Source organism: Dipodomys spectabilis, unplaced genomic scaffold (assembly GCF_019054845.1).
Source record: "Dipodomys spectabilis isolate Male_0828 unplaced genomic scaffold, ASM1905484v1 ptg000229l, whole genome shotgun sequence".
Lineage (NCBI taxonomy): Eukaryota > Metazoa > Chordata > Mammalia > Rodentia > Heteromyidae > Dipodomys > Dipodomys spectabilis.
In genome coordinates this window covers 525,426-544,889 of record NW_024870906.1, presented here as the reverse complement: position 1 = coordinate 544,889, position 19,464 = coordinate 525,426, and the positions used below count along the sequence as shown (strand labels likewise).

Here is a 19,464-nt window from a genome sequence, read left to right as displayed (position 1 = left end):
CCAGGAAGTGGCTGGAGAAGGGCTAAGCTGTCTCCCTGCAACTTCCCTGTCCTCAGTGACCCTTGAGGCCCTTAGAGCTTCCTGGACCAGATTTTCAGGTTGTTCACATAAAAATAAACACCTTTCATGCAGAGAGCCACCGGCCCCCAGCCAGGTCCCCTACTCCAAGTGACCTCTCATGTAGTCATTCGCCACTTACAAAAGAGACTCAAAACCCTATCATTTCAGCTCAAATTCTGTATATATGCATGATATTTTGGACTTGAGACGCATAACTCTAAATTTTTTGTGGGTTGTAAAAGTACATGTTTATTATAATAGATTTGGAAAATGTAGGCAATTATGCTGATACACTTCTGTGCTGTTATTCTTAATTTAGTAAAATTTTGCAATAAGCATGTTAGAGTCCCAGGCAGCAAGATCTGTTGCGAAATGATTCTGTAGCCCACCTCATTTTATTCTCTTACATTAATTTAACCAGTTTCTTTCTTTGCATGTGCCTAACAATAATCAAACTACAATTTCAAACATGTTCTATAATTTAGCCAATGTTCAGTTCCTCCACCCTCCTGCCCTTGTCTCTTTATTCATAATTAATTAAGTTTTAGGGAGCTGTACTTAAAAATATGTTCTTAAAGAAAGAAGCTATTTCTCACACTGGAAAGGCAGAAATGCCTTTCTCTAACCTCTGCTTCATAGTGGGCACTTTGTTCTATAGCATAGAGACAGGCTGTGCAGCATGAGAAAGGATCCTTTGTGCCAGGGGTTTAGAAGTAACTACTATAGGAAAATCTGCCCAAAAGAACATAATGAGCATTTCTTTAAATAAACAAGAAAAGTTAAAAATATAAACGCCAATGTCTGCTATAGATCAGAAATGCAGAGAAAGCCTCTTCCAAGTAGAAAGCCACAAAGGTTTAATAACTATGCCCTCCCCTCCCCATCATGCATTTGAAATCATTTAATAAGGATTCAGAGATGGCAAACACAATTGTCTCCTGACTGGCTCTATAGCCTCACCCATCTGCAAGTCTGTGGTATGCCACAGGCTGGAGGGCAGCAAATTTCCTACCAAAGACCTCACAATTAGTAATAGGTACACTTAGCATGGAGGCCAGGCGCTGTCCCCGGTGCTGAAGAAGGAACCAGCTGGTCTTGCCTGCAAGGAGTGTAGAGTCAGAAGGAACAGGTCAGGTGCATGCTCACCTGTCACACAGCCAGAATGTTCTGGGGGCCACAGCGTGAGAGGTCAGGAAGAAGAGGAAGTCCTGCCTGCTGCTTTCTCCCAGCTTGGCCTTGATGGTTTGGATGGGATGCCAGGGATAAAAGAAGCTGAGGCACCAGTAGGAGCCAAGATTGAATAATAAAACCAACAAACACACATAGGGCAGGTAGAGGGGATGAAGGGGAGCTAGAACAAGGAGAGGTCTGCGTGAAGTTGGAAATAAGACTGGCAGGCTGGATTGTAACAAGATTATGAAAGGTGTTCCAGTTCACGTTGTGTCATTTTAAAATACAAATGCCAGATTCCTCAGGTGGCCTAAGAAAAACACCTGGGGTACATTTCAGCACATTAGCCTAAAGAGATTCCGGCTCCAAAATACCTTGATTAGACTATTCAGTAAGATCAGGCCTGGGACATACAGGGCATGAATGTGTTAGAAATCTTTCTTTAGTAGTTATAATACTGTGCAGTATTTTCTGGACTCCAATAACTATTCCTACTTGTATTTTATCTTACTCAGTCTGTGCATTTTTGGTACACCTGTGCTTTTCTAACTCTATATTTGGAAATCTGGACAGTTAATTCCTGCTTTTCACTATTTGTCAGTAGCCTGAGGCAGCCAAACCATTGCATTAATTATGTTGACATTTCACTGGGCATAATGATAGCCTTAAAAGTCCATCATTTCCCACCACAGTGTCTTAATCCATTTTCAGTTGCTGTAACAAAATACCTGAGGCTGGGATCTTTACACAGAAAAAGGTTTTATTTAACTCCCAGTTTTTGAGGTTGCAGAGCATGACTAGTGTCGGCTTGGCTTTGGTGAGGCCCCTGTCTGTGTCTCTGTGGTGGATGGCATCAGGGTGGAGACACCAACATTCTGTCTACCTACTGTCTTCTCAGCTCCTGGAGAGGGCCACTGTATATTTAAAAATAACTCTTCTCCTAGTGTTCAGACCCCTACCTGCTACACCGTGCTTGCTTACTGAATACTGAATTGACTAGTGAACAAAGAATATTTAACGAGAAACTTGTAGGGAAAAGTATTGTTAGGAATTAAGATTAGCAATTAAAGTTCAATGGGAAAAACATCCCTGCATGACTATTTTTAAAGTATATTGTGATAGTCAAGTATGTCTTAGAGGAAACTCCCTTGGGGGGGGTATGTCAAGGATACTGTCATCTTCATGGTATTTTATTTCAGTGATTTGGATGTGAACCAGCCACATCATAGGAAATGAGTGGTCTCTGTTTTGTGTTTCTATGACGCTGGAGAGTATGTAGCCTACAATGAGCAGTTTATGTCTTGCATAAGGGTGGTCTATGGTGAGGGCTATGTTGTCATAACGTGGGTGGGAGAGGACGTGGGACATGAGGGAATCAGACAGACTCATCCGTTCATCAGGGACTCTTTCCAAGTTAAAGGCATTAATCGATTCAAATGTCTCCTCTTGCAACATCGTGTGTTGCACTAGAGATGCAGTTGGGAACATGGGAGCACATTCACACCACAGAAGGAGCAGAGGGGCCTACTAGTTTTTGTGTCCTAGAAGGACCCTGTTTCTTGCAAAGGCCATCCCTGGCCACCCCTGCCAGTTCCAAAGGCCAAGGGATCTTGAGTTAGGAGGAACTGAGAAAAAAAATATATATATAATTATGTAAAAATATATAACTATATAAAAATTGTATAAATCGGCTCTGGGGAGTTAGAAGGAAAATAGGAAGGCATCAGCACCCACTTATCAGCCGAAACTATAACTCGGTCCCAGAGCCCCCAGATGTATGAAGACCAGAATTTGGTGAGTAAGGAGAAGAGCACTTGCCTTGCCTCCATACAGCGGCCGTTCATCACAGCGTTTCTCTGAACTTGAGTTACATTATCCAGCTGTGGCCCTCACTGCATACACTTTAATAGAAAGGCCTGCTCAGAAATCCCATGCCGTCCTACACAGTGTGGAGCAGCAAAGGGCCACACCACTGCCCAGAGGAAGTTCCAGAACGGCTGGTATGACCAGTGCCAATGCCTTTGGGGATGGTTTGTGATTCTAAATCTATTAAATGACAACAGCCTTCACAAAGGCCACCTGTGTAAACAGAACTCGGTGTCACCTGACTATAGCATGTCATTGATAGATCACATAATGGTTTGAATTCAGTGCACAGAGACACTATATGTTCTGGGGTTTGGTGTCCCATTGCAACTGGGCATGTGTGTGGGGTGTAACCCAATAACGTGGCCATGGGTTTAAGAACAAATGTATAAAAACAGGACCTGGTGACACAGCCAGGACTTTGGCTCCCTTGGGGCTCTGGAGGCTTCCTCCATACCCTGGGCCTAAGAGCAGGGGCTCATTGGGACTGTTCTCCCAGGAGGAGGACTTCATCCGACCCAACAGCCGAGAGGAGGCCCAGCAGCTCTGGGAGGCTGAGAAGATCAAGATGCGGCAAATCCTGGACAAGCAGCAGAAGCAGATGGTGGAAGATTACCAGTGGCTGCGGCAGGAGGAGAAATCCTTGGTGAGCCAGCCCTTTAGATTTGCTTCTCCTCTGACCATCTAGACACAAGGCTTGCCTTGCTTCTCTGGACTTTCTACTGCACCCCGCCACCCCCCGCTAAGTCCTTTGGCCTGGTCTCTTCCTCTGCAGGACCCCATGGTTTACATGAATGACAAGTCCCCATTGGTAAGTCACCAGAAGAGGCCACTTCTTAGAGTCCAGGTCTGGGAAAGAATCACCCACTCTGGGAGCCTCCCGCAGGTCCCCAGGCCTGCCCCTCTTCCCATCTTGGAGCCCATCTCTTCCCAAGGCTGATCCTACATGGTGGCTCTTTCCTGAGCACCTGTGGGATCTGTGTCCTTGGCACTGCCTTGACCCCTCAGGAAGGTCATGTGGGGTCAGAAACCCTCCCCCCATCTATGGTGATGATCTCAAAACCAGCAGTGGAGGGCGGAAAGAGGGGAGAGGGCGGCCTCAGAACCACAGGAGTGACAGTTCTCTTTCCTCCCTCCCTTGCAGACACCAGAGAAAGAGGCTGGCTACAGTGAGTATTCAGCTCTTCCCTCCGGGATCCATTTTGTGGGGCCCCGTCCTGGCTCCCGGCCCCAGAGAGAGCAGCAGAGTGTATCTGCAGATTGAAGAACCATCGGCCTTTTCAGGCCTGCCTTGCACACTCCCTCTCGCTCTCTCACTCTCTCTTTGTGCCTCCCTCTGCTCCTCCCCCACACTCTCAGCCTCTTCTTGCTTCACCTTCCACCTGTGTTTGTTCGGAGCAGTCTGCAGCCCCCTTTCCATTTCCGCCCACCCTGTCAGAGGCTCTTTGTGGAGGACCATTCGATAGCCCACCTCTCCCAGTTCCTACTGCCCTTCCTTTCGGTTCTTCAGGGGCGGTGATGAGGATGCCAATGACAGTAGTCACAGATTGCTCACCACAAACCAGAACAGCCCTAAGTCATGCACAGTGTCAGCTCATTTCCTCTTCACTCCTGCACGAGACAAGTGCATTTTATCTCCTTTATACAAAGCACCAAATCAAGCATGGGATGGTTAAGTAACCTGCCCAGTGTCATACTCCAAGACTGAGTCAGACAGCTCCGAGTTGAGCCCTGGCAGCGTGGGCCCAAGAGGTCTTCTCTTCTAGCTGGTCCTGCGGCTTGAACTCAGGACCTGGGACTGTCCCTGAGCTTTGTGCACAAGCTAGCACTCTACCGCTTGAGGTACAGCTCCCCTTCTGGCTTTTTCATGGTTAATTAGAGATGAGAGTCGCGTGGACTGTTCTGCCCAGGCTGGCTTCAAACCACAATCCTGAAGTCGCAGGCTCCTGTGCGAGGATTGCAGGTGTGAGCCACTGGTGCTGGCCTCATCTAGCCTCCTTTTCTACAGATGAAAAGCCAGATTCAGGGCAGCAGGGGGGAGCAGAGCCTGGTCAGTGCACAGCGGGCAGACCATGTTGGGGTCTTCACAGATTTACCCACGCGCTGCCCTGCCCGGTAGAGCCAGCAGTCTCTTCCCCACGGGCAGGGCCGGGCGTGGCTCTCAGGTACACTCATGGGAGGAAGCAGCAGCAGCAGCACTGGCTCCCACCCCACACTTTCGCTGCAGCTCTGCCACACCGGGGACCCAGGAGGCCAGGATGTTCTTCTGCTGCCCTCTTCCTGTCCCTGGGGTCTCTCCGTGATAGGGGGAGGGGTTTCTTGGGTACCAGCAGGTGGGAGGGGAAGGAGCCCCACCTACCCACATCTCTCCCGTTGCAGCCGAGTTCACCGGCCCCCCACAGAAGCCACCACGGCTCAGCGCACAGGTATGCACAGGCTCCACCACAGCTGGGAATGGTTCTGACATGGGGTTCCACAAGGTGGAGACCGCGGACTTCAGAAACTTCCAAGATGCTTGGAAGACCCATGAGGCCCAGAGAGGGCTAGGCCTTGCCTGAGGCCTACAGTTAATTTAGGAGACGGCAGGGGAGAGCCGGTTTCCTTTCTCCTGTGCTCTGATGTCTGACCAGTGGGAGAGCTCATTGGTAAGGTCCCAGGCCGTGGAGGTATACTCCATCACCTAAGGACTTTCGAAAGGGCCTGGGTCCCAGGGCCTGGGGATGGTTCACTTGGTCAGATGTAAGGCCATCGGCCGGATTCCAGGATGACTCCCTGCTAGAGACCGCTGCCCGGGTAGCAGGCCTGCCCAGGAATGAGTAGTCGCAACAGTGGGGTCCTCCTGGCTTCCCTACTCCTCCCCAGCCATCTGCCTATGCTCTCAGTCCATCCAGCCCACGGCCAACCTGGACCGGACGGATGACCTGGTGTACCTCAACGTCATGGAGCTGGTGCGGGCGGTGCTGGAACTCAAGAACGAGCTCTGCCAGCTGCCCCCCGAGGGCTACGTGGTGGTGGTGAAGGTGACTTCAAGGGCGCACCTGTGGGGGCGGGTGGGGGACTGCTGCACACTCCAGCCCTGGAAGTAAGAGGGGTGTTGGCAGCCGACCCCAGGGGAACAGGTAGTCAGAGAACTCAGTCCCAGGCAGCCTCAGCGCGCAGGTCCCACAAAGCAAGCCGTGACCGCTGCCCTGCCCCTTGTCCCCGCAGAACGTGGGGCTGACCCTCCGGAAGCTCATCGGGAGCGTGGATAGCATCTTACCCTCCCTGCCGTCGTCTGCGAGGACGGAGGTAAGTGTCATCACCCCAGACCTCTCCGCACGGGTCACTGCCCCCCAGCCTCCGCCTGTGCCAGGGAGGCGCCCCGCAGGGCCAGCCCAGGGGCTTCCTGTCTGCCTGTCCAAGACCCCTGCAGCAAGCTCTCACTGTGCATCTGAGCAGCGACCACCAGAGGGCCCCAGAGGGCCAGCGCCTAATTGCAGAGTTCTTCCCCAGTGAGGGTCCTACTGTGGCTTACCCAGAATCCCTCTGTCCTCTGTGTGCCACTGAGTTAGCAAACCTCTGCTGATGTCCAAATGGGAGTCTGCGGGTGGACAAAAGCAATGACTCTCAATGACACCCTAGTCCCCAGCACCTGTGTCCATGTTATCTTGCCTAGTAAAAGTGAGCCAGCGGATATGACGTGAAGGATCTGGAGCCAGGGAGGTTATACCGGATGGATAACCCAGGGGGGCTGGTATAGACAACAGGTCCAGGTAAAAGGGAAGCAGAGCTCATGCCTGTCATCCTACCTACTCAGGAGGCTGAGATCTGAGGATCACAGTTCAAAGCCAGCCCAGGCAGGAAAGTCCACAAGACTCTTACCACCAATAAACCACCAGAAAACCAGAAGTGGTGCTGTGGCTCAAGTGGTAGAGAGCTCGCCTTGAACTGAAGAGCTGAGGGAATGTGCCCAGGCCCAGAGTTCAAGACCCATGACCGACCAAAAAAGAGGGGAGGGAGATGAAGGGGGGGGAGTTCATGACAAGAGCTGAGGCTGGAGTACCACTGCCACTGGAAGGGACCCCAGCCAAGGCAGCCACGGCCTCAGGGCCGGACAGAGCAAGGACAGGCTTGTCACCCCTGCTGACAGCCAGAGCCTTTAGAATGGAGCGTCTCCGCGGATGCCTGCCTTTCAGCCTTCGATCTCCAGCTCTGTAAGAACGCATCGGCACTGTTTCATGCTACTGACTTCGTGGCAGCTTGCTATTCTGTCCCCAGGAAAATGTCTATAGCCAGTTGTCAGGCTCCTATGGAGGCCTGTGAGCCGTCAGCCACGCGGCGCGGCCGGCCACTGTCCTTGTGGGCAGTCTGTGGCTGCTCAAGGCGGGGCAGAATAAGAGTGTTTAGGACATTTTCTCACCTTCTGGGTGACAGCCACAACCCACAGAGAGGCAGGCCTGATGCTGACACTAGGGATGGCCTTTCTCTCCCTGACCCATCCACTTGATGAGAAACCCTCAGGGTCTGACGGCTGGGCACCAGGAGGCAGTGGCAATAACAACAGCGATGGTAGTAGTAGTGATGGTGATGATGATGATGATGATGTGTTCCCAGGGAGGCCTAGACAACCAAACAAATGGTGGGTGTGTTTGACTGGACGGTGAGCTTGACTGCTGGCCAATGAAAAGCTACCGCTGCGAAGGGCGGGCATGTCAGGCTAGCTCGGGCTCCCTGGTTGGCTGGGGGTCTGGAACGTGTGTTGGTCAGGCCTGGTGGATCTGGACCCGTGCCATGTGGAGGACTGGATCCGGTCTAAGTTCGGGTCCAGTTCACTCCCTGAGAACTCTGACTCCCTTCCCACCCTCTGAGCAGCTGGCCTCTCCCATGTGACCTCCCTATAGATTGAGGGCACCCAGAAGCTGCTCAACAAAGACCTGGCGGAGCTCATCAACAAGATGCGCCTGGCCCAGCAGAACGCGGTGACCTCCCTGAGCGAGGAGTGCAAGCGGCAGATGCTCACGGCCTCCCACACCCTGGCGGTGGACGCCAAGAACCTGCTGGACGCCGTGGACCAGGCCAAGGTTCTGGCCAATCTGGCCCGCCCACCCGCAGAGTGACCGGGCGGGCCGCCTGCCCGCGCCTTCCGCCTTCCGCCCTGTGTGTCGTGTGCCTCCCTGCCTTGCCTTTGGTCACGTGGTCTTCCGGGGAAGGCTGACGGGAGTCTTTCCCTCGCCCTGTTGCACGACCCCCCTGCTCCCACCCTAACCCAGACCGTGCTGCTCAGGCTGCAGCTGGACAGAGGGGATTCTGGGCATGGACACGGGCCGGGGTGACGTATGGTTCAGAGGGCGGGCGTGCTGCCACTGCCCGACACACACACCCCCACCCCAGCTTGGGTGCTGGGGTTTCCTGGGGCTCACAGTGGTGCTCCCCACGGCCGAGATTGCTTTATGCATGGACATGGCAGGCCCGCTGAAGAGCCAAGGGGTCCTCTCCCTGACCTCCCCAGGCCTCAGGGGTCCCCTGCTGACGGAGGGCCAGAAAGGGGCTCAGCTTTGGGGAGCAGGAGGTGGTGAGAAAGCATCGGGCCTGATCCCTCTTGTACAGTGTACATTGGAGTTTATTTAATGTGAGTTTGGTGTGGACTGACTTGGGCCTGGGACATCGTCCAGGGCCAAGGACGCTGCACTGTTGTGAAACCAGGTGTCAGTCAGGGAACAAGGCAGAGAGACGGGACGGAGGCCGCAACAGGATTTGGACCACGCTCTGCTCTCTTCTGCACCTATCTTCTCTCATTTCCTAACTTCCTCCTCCTTCCTTCCCTCTTTTCTTACTCTTCCTCTCCTCTCCCCCCTTTCCTTCTCTGCCCTCCTCTTTTCTCACGTGTTTGTGTAGCACATTCTTTTACCTTCTTTCTATTTGCCTTGTGGTTGAATTAAAATTGTTACCATTTGCTTTGTGGTTGGGTTGACTGTTTGATCCACTCCTTCTGGGAGAATGCTGACCTTGAACCACAGCCCTGGAAGAAATCCACTGTGCTCCTGACGGACACAGATCAGAGTGACCCGTGCTGGGCTTTGCTCATGGAGAGCACATGGTGACCCCAACAGTGGGATCGGGTATGCGTTTTCCCCCCTTTGCTCTGCCGTGGTCCACATGGCCACGTAACTCAAAGTCCTTTTCCTTGGGAACCTGGGGCATCTCGCAGCTGCCCCCAAGCCCACCTGGGTTCCGGAGGGCCTGAGCGATGTGCATGGGGAGATACAGCCGGCAAGGAGAGGTCACACCTCGGAGAGCAGTAGGCAGCTTGATTTCATCTCTTTACTCACATGCAAGATGGGCAGGGGTCTAACACCCCCCTCCCCCAGACTAGTGGTGGCATAGAAGCCTGGAGCAAAGGGGAAGGGAGGCTGGGCTGTGTTCATAGGGAGAGAGAAGACCCGAGGCCAGAATGGGCCACTATGCAGGGGTCTTGGGAGGGAACTGAGGAGCAGAGTCTGGGCCAGGGTCACACGAGCAGGTTTACCCTGGATCTGTCAGGGAGAGGCATGTGGAGCTCAGAAAGAGGGACCCTAAGACTGAAAGAAACTGGAAGCGCACCCTACTCTGCTCCCCGCCTGGGAATCTCTTCACTGGCGAGAGAGAGCTGGGGTCCCACCCTCAGCGGTGGACAGAAGTCAGGAGAGGCCCAGTCCTCTGGGGATACCCTATTCCACAGTGTGGAGCAGGCCCAAGCGGCGCAGGAGGGTTCCGAGTGAGCTGTGTTCATGGCAGGGCTCGGGGAAGGCCCTTCCTGAAGCAGCAGTCTCAGGCCCCAAAGCCATCCAGCTGCCCCATCCCCCGCTCAGAACCAGTGTCCATGTGCGGAGCCCCTCACCAGGGCGTGAGAGGCATGGGTGCAGCCCCTGCCCAGGCCCCCCTTCCTCCCCCAAGCTCCTCCTCTAGAGGTTGTATTCCGTTTCTTTCCGGGCCTCTGCTTCACCCCGCCCCCTCCCTTCTGTCACTTAGATTCCTTTTTGCTTCTTCAAGGACATCTAGTTATTCCACACCACCATACTGGAATCTGTGTGGCAAGTTCCTTCATCTTCCCTAGTTCCTCAGCATCTAAAATAGAGCTCTCTGGTCAATAGTCTCCGAACCCAGTGCAGTAAAATCAGGGCAAGAACCAGGTTAGGGGTCCGCAGAGCCGCCGTAGGCAGACGATGTGGACCCTAATGGGTACCCCCGAGTCAGCGCAGTTCAAGATGAAAGGTGAGGCTTGCAAGACTCTTGGAAGCGACCGAGGGACCGAGGTCAGATCATTCCAGCCAAGAATGGAGGAAGAAAGAGCCCAACTGTTCCTAGGAAGCAGACGATGATAAACAGCCAGAGGAATATCCTGTCGATGACCATGGCCACATACTTCCAGTCTTCCTTCACCTGCAAGTAGAAATGAGCTCATGGAGATAGAGGCCAGGCCTTGCAGAGAGGAAGTCCCTCCCACGCCCGGCCTCTGGGGATGACAGCAGGGCAGCGGCAACTGCCCCGCCGAGGCCCCCATCAAGCTAAAGCCACAGTTAGGCAGTGGATGGAGGGGACGGGGCTGGCCCGAGGCTCAGCAGCCCACCTCCAGGAGTTCAGCCTTCCCAACCCTCCACGTGGCCCAGAGCCCTCTGGATGCAGCCACGCCCAAGAGGCCAAAAGGACCAGAGGTTCTAGAACTGTGGAGGCACAGCGTGGCTCTGGCCCTCCCGGGGCCGCGCCCAGCAAGTGCAAAGTCCACACTGTGCTGGTCCACACTGCCCGGGAAGCAGGCAGCTGAGGCGAGGTCCAGGGCAGGGCAGCGGGAGCAGGGGAGGGCACAGGGGAGGATTCGTGGGGCTTGAGCTCACAGCCCAAGTCAGGGGCTCTGCATTCCTCATCGCCTGCAGATTAGTATTCATGTTCTTACCCACCTAACAAAGCCGCCTAGTACCCGCCTTGGCCTTCCATCCCTGCGGGGCGGGTAAGGTGAGCCCTGATGCTGGGCATGGGATGGGGCACTGAACAGGGCTGGAAGACCCCCACCTTGCTACAAGTAAGAATCTGCAGTGTCTGTGGGTGAAGAATGAATTTCACCCGAGGCCTGGAGCCTGTGGAGGAGAGCCCTGGTACAAAGGGGAGGTCATAGATACCAGACTGGTATCCCTGGATTCTCCACCTGCCAGGCCCTGTCCCCACCTCTTCGGCAATGGCAAGGAAAACTGGCAAGAGGCTGCCTTGGCATAAGCCAGCGTGTGAGCATCTCCCTCGCCGCTAGCTGCCTTCCAGGTGGGCCCAGCAAAGGGCTATCTCTACACCACGGTATTCTGCCCTAGACAGCAAGCGTCCACAGAGCTGCCCAGAGCCACGACTGAAGGACATGCCAGTCTTCAGGAACAGAGACCGAGTTGGTCCAAGCCGGTGTCCAGGGTGTGAGATGGCGCCCCGCTAAGCTCCTCACCCTGCCCAACGCACCATCGAGTCGGCATCCTCCGACCGCAGGTGCTCGGCGATGTAGTGCACGCCTTCCAGAGCCTTGTGGATCTGGGGTGACAGGAGGAGCTCCCCGTCCGGCGGTGATACAGCCTCGGCCTTGGGCCCTGGCACTCCCGCGCGCAGGCCCTCACGCGAGTAGAGGACCCCCACAGAGGGGGGCGGGAGGCCCGCACACACCCATCTGTCTTCCTCCTCCTCCTCTTCATCTGTCTCCTCCCGCTCTTCGGCATCCACATTGCTCTCCAGCCAGTGATAAGAGGGGCTGAGCTTCAGATCGGGGGGTTGCCGGAGCTCCACGGGGGGCAGGGGACGCCTCATCAGCAGCCACCGGGGCAGACAGCCAAGCAGCACCATGCGCACCCAGCAGGGCATGGTGTGGGTGCTGGGGGAGCGGTGGTGCACGTTGAGCACGAAGACGGTGATGACGATGGACAGCGTGACAAAGATCATGGTGAAGAGCAGGTACTCGCCGATGAGCGGGATGACCAGCGAGGTGGACGGGATGATCTCGGTGATGAGCAGCAGGAAGACGGTGAGCGAGAGCAGCACAGAGATGCACAGCGTGATCTTCTCGCCGCACTCGGAGGGCAGGTAGAAGACCAGCACGGTGAGGCAGGAGATGAGCAGGCAGGGGATGATGAGGTTGATGGTGTAGAAGAGCGGCAGCCGGCGGATGACGAAGTAGTAGGTGACGTCGGGGTAGATCTCAGCACAGCAGTCATACTTCTTGCTGTTGTAGGTGCCCGTGGCGTTGATGATGGCCCACTCGCCGCTCTCCCAGTAGTCCTTCAGGTCCACCGTCTGCTCCATCTGCTCCAGGTCGATCTTGGCTTTGTCATAGGTCCAGGAGCCGAACTTCATCTTGCAGTTCTGCTGGTCAAAGGGGAAGAAGGTGACGTCGATGCTGCAGGAGCTCTTGTAGATGGCCGGGGGCACCCAGTGCACGGTGCCCGTGGAGAAGAGGTGGGCCTTGGTCATGTGAGTCACCGCAAACTCTCCATCTGCACTGGAGAGAGGACACGAGCTGGGGGGGGGGTCTGCACGCGGAACACCCCAACCACCAAGTCCGCTGCCGGCTGGGCAGTGGTACATGCCATGCAAACGTGCAGTCGGGCTGTCAGAGAGATCAGATTTGCACTCCTGTGGCATATTTGAAGTCACAGTGTTTATAAGTAGTTTGCTTGTTTCGTTTTATTTAACTTTTTTTTTTAAACAATACTGGAAGCTGAATTACTCAGGGACTCAAATTTACTAAGAGCCACACTCTAGCCCTTTGGCGTTTTTTTATTTTCAAAGGGGGTCTCAAGCTAACTCTGTCTTTGAGTAGCTGGGAACACAGGCTTGTGCACGTACATGCGAACGCACACACGTGCACCCACACACACAGCTATTCCGTTAGTATTCTAGACGGATCCATTTTAAGTGCATTTTTCCCTTAATAACAAATGGCAGGTCAGCTCCCAAGTGGAGAATCATGACTTTTCAACCTGGATCTTTTGTTCCTTGCTCAGAAGAGAACTAGGCTTCGGGCTGGTGGAGTCCACACAGTTACCATGTGGTTCTGAGCCAGCCTCATTCATCAGGACAAGGACTCTACCTGAGGCGCTCGGGGACCCACAGAGAAGGAGCCACCTTTCCCAAGGGCTTTGCCACCAGGAGGCACTTTGAGCACACCATGGGGGCATTCAGAGTGCTCTTCCCACCTCAGAAGAAAGAGGCCCTGCTGCTGGGGCCAACACGGTCGTGATCAACACCACGCCCAAGGCCTTGACCACCATGGTGAGACTGGGTAAGGAGACGGGGAGAGACTATCGCAGCAGAAGGTCTCAGAGCAACAAGGAACAGACCAGGCTAAGGACAGCTCTCCCAGGGCACACCGGGGCTGGCCGGCGGGATGTGACTCGTGGTGGTGGAGATGAAGTTGATCATGTTATGGGACTCAGTATCCAAAGTCCCTGATTCCACTGGTGTTGATACGTCCCAGGCTCTAAGCTCCGTTCCTTCCCACCCAATACCCAAAGCTAACCCTACATCCTCGGATTCAGAAGTCGCAGGAGCAGAGAACATTCTTTCCCACACAGTAGCTCAAGGGTAGGGATAGAGGCTGACTGTAAACAGGAGCTGTGAAGGAGAGCAGCCAACACCGCAAGCAAAAGTTTAGCTTTTGAAAAGAGCCAAGTGTGGTGGTGGTACAGGTCTGTAATCCCAGAACTCAGAAGGCTGGGGTAGGAGTATTGTGAATTCGAAGCCAGCCTGGGCTATTCCAAGAGCTATCTTAATATGAATATCGTAACATAAATACTTTGATTTGAATAAATACCTTCATATTTCAAATAATGAAAAAGCACTTGGCAATTTTATACAGTCACCATTAGATGGCAACACACTCTCATATCGGGAAGGGAACAGTGCTGGTTTGTTGATCTCTGCTCATCATTAGGAGGCTGTGTCCGGACCAAATAGGCTTAAGAGACTTTAGACTGGTCTTGGTCCTATCAGAGTATTTTCGTGTAATAGTCAGGTGACACCGACCAAAGCTTTGTTGGCAATCTTAAAACTCCAAGTCATTCCTGACCCCTGGACTCTGTTTCTGACCTCTGCACAGGACACAAAAACTAGAAGGAACCAGGGTGCCAGCTCCTGGGCGCAGAGCAGGAAGGGGCCAGGCCAGATTCCAACAGCAGCACCGGCAAATAGGAGGCACCTGGTGATAAGTGGGTGTTTCCCAACATGGCTTGGGGAGACTCTGGGCCTGCCCAGGATTAGACAGTGTAAGGAATTACTGCTTTCCTTTGACCTATCTGGAGAGAGAGAGAGAGAGAGAGAGAGAGAGAGAGAGAGAGAGAGAGAGGACCCTCCTCTTTGTCCTATTGTTTAAAAATAGCATTTCTATAGTAGGCTCCTACTGTCTGTGTTTCTGTCCCACAGGTTTCCTGCAGCAGTCCAAAGGTTCCTGTGCTCTGATGTTTTCCACAGATCTGGGGGGGTGGGGGGGACGTTGTATGTGTGGCAGACGCTGTGCTGACACTGTTATCTATAAACTGCCAACCACAGGGCCTTTCTTCACCTATTCATACCTCCCGAGGTATCGGCGTGCTCCTACAGACCTGCTCCAGAAAACATTTTTAGACAACTGTCACATCGGCTTTTACATTTTAACACTTAACTTTGTCTGCCTGATGTCACACACCAGTGAAACTATACATTTTCTTTCTTTAAAAAATATATATATGTATATTTCCATTTCTTCTATCAAAATGTTAATTATTGAGTGGGTTCATTTTGCCCCTGTCTTCTATGGGCTTCACTTATGAGCCTTTCATCCCTTTTGGTCTTATATACAAGGCAACTAACAAATAAAATGATGAAGAAAAAACAAGCCGGGCACCGATGGCTCATGCCTGTAATTATAACTACTCAAGAGGCTGAGATCTGAGGATTGCAGTTCAAAGCCAGCCCAACCAGGAAAGCCCATGAGACTTTTATCTCCAATTAACTACTAGAAAACCAGTGGCACTGTGGCTCAAGTGGCAGAGCACTAGCCTTGAGCCAAAGAGCTGAAGGACAGCGCCCAGGCCCAGAGTTCAAGCCCTGCGACCGACCAAAAAAAAAAAAAAGAAAGAAAGAAAGAAAAGAAAAGAAAAACCAAACCAAGTGATTATGTCTCTGGTGTAGGTGTTATTACCGTAGGGCGCGACTGAGCCGTTCCAACAGCACCGTCATCCTCAACTCCTACCCTTGGCTGTTTTAGAGAGCCAGCACCATGTTTTTCAAGAATATTCAACACTGGAAAACCTTGTTCAGCTAGCGCCGGCTGCTGGTGGAGCCGGCACTCAGTGAATGCTGGTGTAGACCCTTAGAAAGCTTAGCAGGTTGGAAGGAGGGAGCAAGAGGCTAAGCACCGGAGGGGCCTCCAGGCGGGGGGGAGGGGGGGGGGCTCCAGAGGCTCCTACTTGTTGTAGAGGACAATGTCGGGGATCCAGATCATCTCTGAAGGGACCCGGAGGGAGGTGATGTTGCCAAAGTCAGCGGGGTTCCAGCGCAGCTTGTAGTCATTCCACTCCTGCGGTGGGTGACGGGAGGCGGTCATTACCTCGCAGCCCGGCGCCCAGCCCCGCGCCAGCCCCACAGAATGGCTGACAGGGGATGCTGCGCCAGGAGAGGGCTCCGGCCTGGCAAGCGGGCACACCATCAGAGAACGCACCCGCTTGCTTCTCCCCGACGTGGGGTACAGCAGGCTAGTCCCTCAAGCCTGGGCTCCCCAGGGGAACGCCCCACGCACCATGGCATGCACCCGCGGGAAGTCACTCATTACAGTCGCTGCCGCTGGCAAGGTGTGACCCTCCGCCAGGAACAGCCGCCCCCGGGGGACACGGCTTTCTCGACAGACGAGAACGCTAAGGACAGGCAGGCGTGGAGACGGGCAGGACGGCGCCCTGCGCGGAGACGGGCGGGACAGCGCTGTGGGAGGCATTGTCCCCACTTCCCCGCGGAGGACGCGGAGGCTGTGAGGGGCCAGCTGGCTGGCCCAGCTCCCCATAGGCGGCCTGGCCCCCGCTGACCCTGGCTGGACCCCTCACTCTCTCTGTAGACTCTCAGGGTCTTTTCCTGGAGGCTCTTTAGCTGAGGAGCCACCGGACCTCACAACCACAAAACCGTGAGACGTGACCAGCGAGTCCTTGCTTTCCCTGAGCTCAGTGCCTAGGCCCTCAGCACACAGAATTCTCTAGTGGCAGAGCCCAGGGCTCAGAGCCGGACACACGTGAGACCTGGGGACCCACTTTTCTAGCTCAGCGGTTCTCTGCTTCTTGCTTTCCTCTGCTGTAAAACGGGCAGCATGTGGCTGCAGTGACTATACAAGGAGCTTCCCTGAGAACTGTTGGGTGACGTGCAGGGGACATTCTCAGGAGGAGGACAGAGAGAGCCTGGCCACAAACGAACCAGCCCCGTAGAGAAGCAGAATCAGCCGTAGAGAAGCAGTCTGCAGGTAGCTGGCTTAGAGCAGCCCACATGCCCTGTGTGTGAACCCTGAATTCAACACCTCTGTGCCTAGGTTCTGGGTGGGGCTGAGGCCCAGTATCTCAATCCCTCCAGCGAGATAAGCCCTTCACCTGCTTCAGCCAGACGTTGGTGGTCATCATTTGGTTCTTCTCGTCCTGAGCAGAAGCGGAGAGAAAGTAAGAACTAAGAGTGGCTAGCCAGGCTAGAAGGCAAGGGCACGCAGGAGGCCCCTCTCCTGTGATCCCCAAGCCCAGCGCCCCCCAGCCCTGCCATGGACCCTCAGATTCTTTAGGGTCACCCTGGGGTGCTCTGGATGTGTGTTTAGGGAACTTGCAAACCAGTGCACGGGAGGGGCCGAGAACTGAGGCAACCCAGGAAGAGCAGGCCGGGCAGGCCGGGTCCAGGCTGGAGCTGGGTGAGGGGGAGAGCTGATGTGGGGGGGGAGCTGGAGGGGGGAGAGAGCTGGTGGGGGGGAGGGGGCTCCAGGGAAGGGCTGGGCAAGCTGGGGACTGATCCTGTGGGGTTCAGGGCGGAAGGACTGGAGTACCACGTCAATGAGCTGGGCAATGGACAGTCCGAAGCGCACAATGACCACATCCGAAGTGTTGGGCACCGGCCTGGCCCAGCGGTTGTAGCTGCCGAAGAGGTATTTGAAGAGGCGATCCTCGGCCAGGCTGTGAGAGCCGCGCTGCACCAACGCTGTGGGGCGGGAGAGAAGGGGGGTGGGGGGGCTCCCTGAGACTGAGGAGCTGGGTGCTGTTCTGTCAAAGCAGAGGTGCCAACCTCACCACCTGCACTTGGTCCTGGCCACTGGGCATGTGACTCCAAACCCCGCCTCACATCCTTGTTGGGATTCAACATAACAATGTCTGCCCGAGCCCAGGGCAGCGCTGAGATGCCACAAGGTTCCTGCTCTGACTGCCACCCGCTGTGCAGTGACAGAAAGCGTGAGGACTAAGTGCTCAGCCAAGCAGCACCTGGGGAGAAGAGCATTCACAGGAGAGTCCAGACTCAGTCCAGAGGGGAAGAGCCCAAGTAGGGACAGGAATTGGGGAGACAGCTGGTCTCTGGGGGTGAACTGCGGGGGGGGGGGCTTCACCCTGTATAGCAGCAAGCAGATTCCTTCCCTCCCACTTCCAGACAGACCAGCGGGGCAGCCAGCAGATCATCCGAGCCAACGCAGCTCTACAGCCCTGACCAGCCGCTGGCTGCCATTTCTATCTGCGTTCCACAAACATCCTCACCCCTTAGGATGCCTTGGTCCCCAGCAAATGGTAAACTACAGCAGGACCACATGGGACAGGGAGCGGGGCGGTGACGAACGCCGTGTGTCCCGAGTGCCTGTCACAGCCCAGGGGCTGGCCCCCGGGCCTTGATCCCTGCCCCCCACGGGAGCCCTGCAGGGTACGGTCTGCAGACAGTGAGGTGTGAGGCAGGGGACAGTCAGGACGGCAGAGCTGCCCACGGCCCTAGAGAACCAGCCATCAGGCCATCACTGGCCCCTGCAGCCGTGGTCATGACTGTGAACCAGCCAAGCAGGTTCCCACGGAGTCTGTGTGGAGTGGGTTCCACTCACCTGCCGGTATCAGAAGCAGCCACAGCAGGCCGAGTCTCGTCAGGGAGTGGAGTGCAGGACAGAAGTTGCCCATGGCTTCAGAGCGGGGCTGGCTTTAGGCTGTGCCCTGGGTAGCCTCAGGAAGCTGGCAGGGAGGGCTGCAAGGCTCTGTCTCTCTGCTGCCCCTGTGTGTGCCCAGAAAGGCTCATGAATGACACAGAAGTTGTCCATGTTGTTCATTCTGCACAGAGGTGTGAAAAATGAGCAAGTAGCCCTGGCAGGCCTGCGGGGGGAGCAGGGCTCCCTGCCTGTCCCTGGATCGATGGAGGAACTGACTGCTTCCTCTTCTTCCCAGGGCGGCTCTGTCTACCAGGCAGGGGCTCTGGGGCACCCCTCATTCTGGCCTTCTTGTCTCAACCTTTAAAACAGGCTAATCATACCAGAAGAAAACAGGGTGATACCTAGCCAGAAATGTCCATCCACCAAAGACTAGATGAAGAAATGGTACACCCAGATGATGGAATATATTCATCCTTAAAAAGGGATGAAGTTCAACATGTGCCGAATGAGCTACCTTGAAAACTGTGTGCTACGTGAGAGAAGCCAGCCACAGACAGCCCCTCCGTGTGTGAACTGTCTGTCCAGGGAGATCTAGAGAGGAAGGAGGCAGACGGGTGAGGGGCTGAGCAGGGGCAGGAGTGGAGTGACTGACAATGGCCACTGAGTTTCCTTGTGTAACAACAAAAATAATCCCTTAACTAGGCAGCGGCCTGGCTGCACAACTCTGCAGAGAATCCACAACTTCCCAAACCACAGTGTGTCTAACGATGAATTCTATAATGTGTGGATAATCTCAGAAAATCTGTTCCATTGAAAGAATGAACACCTTCTGGATCAAGAAGAAGAAGAGGTCCCTTCCTTCGACTGAGGAATGGGCCTATGCAGGGCTCAGAGTGCCACTGGGACGTTTCTGATGGACACATCTACACCTGACTGATTTCCTACCATAGGCTTGCACTCCTTACTGGATATAAGAAAGTGTTTTGTATTCATCATTGCCTGCTATGTGCTTGATATGCCCTTCCCAGTTTCTTTTCTTTTCCTTCCTTCCTTCCTTCCTTCCTTCCTTCCTTCCTTCCTTCCTTTCCTTCTTTCTTCCTTTCCTTCCTTCCTTCCTTCCTTCCTTCCTTCCTTCCTTCCTTCCTTCCTTTCTTATTTTCTCCCTTTCTCTCTCTCTCTCTTTCTTTCTTTTTTCCTCCCTCTCTCCCTCCCCCCCTCTTTCTTTTTTTTTGGTCAGTTGCAGGGCTTGAACTCAGGGCCTGGGTGCTATCCCTGAG

At 54.4% G+C, this 19,464-nt stretch overlaps 2 protein-coding genes across 4 annotated transcripts in view; one reads left to right on the top strand and one right to left on the bottom strand.

Moving 5' to 3' along the window:
- The window catches only part of Ptk2b (protein tyrosine kinase 2 beta), a 96,860-nt gene extending 87,830 nt beyond the window's left edge, over positions 1-9,030 (top strand). For all 3 annotated transcript variants that reach the window (XM_042697790.1, XM_042697791.1, XM_042697788.1), the window contains 7 exons: positions 3,596-3,742; positions 3,872-3,907; positions 4,241-4,265; positions 5,476-5,522; positions 5,979-6,116; positions 6,304-6,384; positions 7,977-9,030. In XM_042697790.1, coding sequence (XP_042553724.1) covers positions 3,596-3,742; positions 3,872-3,907; positions 4,241-4,265; positions 5,476-5,522; positions 5,979-6,116; positions 6,304-6,384; positions 7,977-8,192 — 690 coding nt within the window. In that variant the 3' untranslated portion in view covers positions 8,193-9,030. The remainder of the gene's footprint in view (positions 1-3,595; positions 3,743-3,871; positions 3,908-4,240; positions 4,266-5,475; positions 5,523-5,978; positions 6,117-6,303; positions 6,385-7,976) is intronic.
- A 1,281-nt stretch (positions 9,031-10,311) lies between these two features.
- On the bottom strand, positions 10,312-18,221 carry Chrna2 (cholinergic receptor nicotinic alpha 2 subunit). The gene is made up of 6 exons (XM_042697819.1): positions 18,149-18,221; positions 17,120-17,271; positions 16,683-16,727; positions 15,525-15,634; positions 11,551-12,577; positions 10,312-10,494 (listed from the first exon to the last, which is right to left on the bottom strand). Exons 1-6 carry the CDS (start codon positions 18,219-18,221, stop codon positions 10,369-10,371), a joined length of 1,533 nt encoding a protein of 510 aa, XP_042553753.1. The 3' UTR covers positions 10,312-10,368.
- Between the last annotated feature and the right edge of the window lie 1,243 nt (positions 18,222-19,464).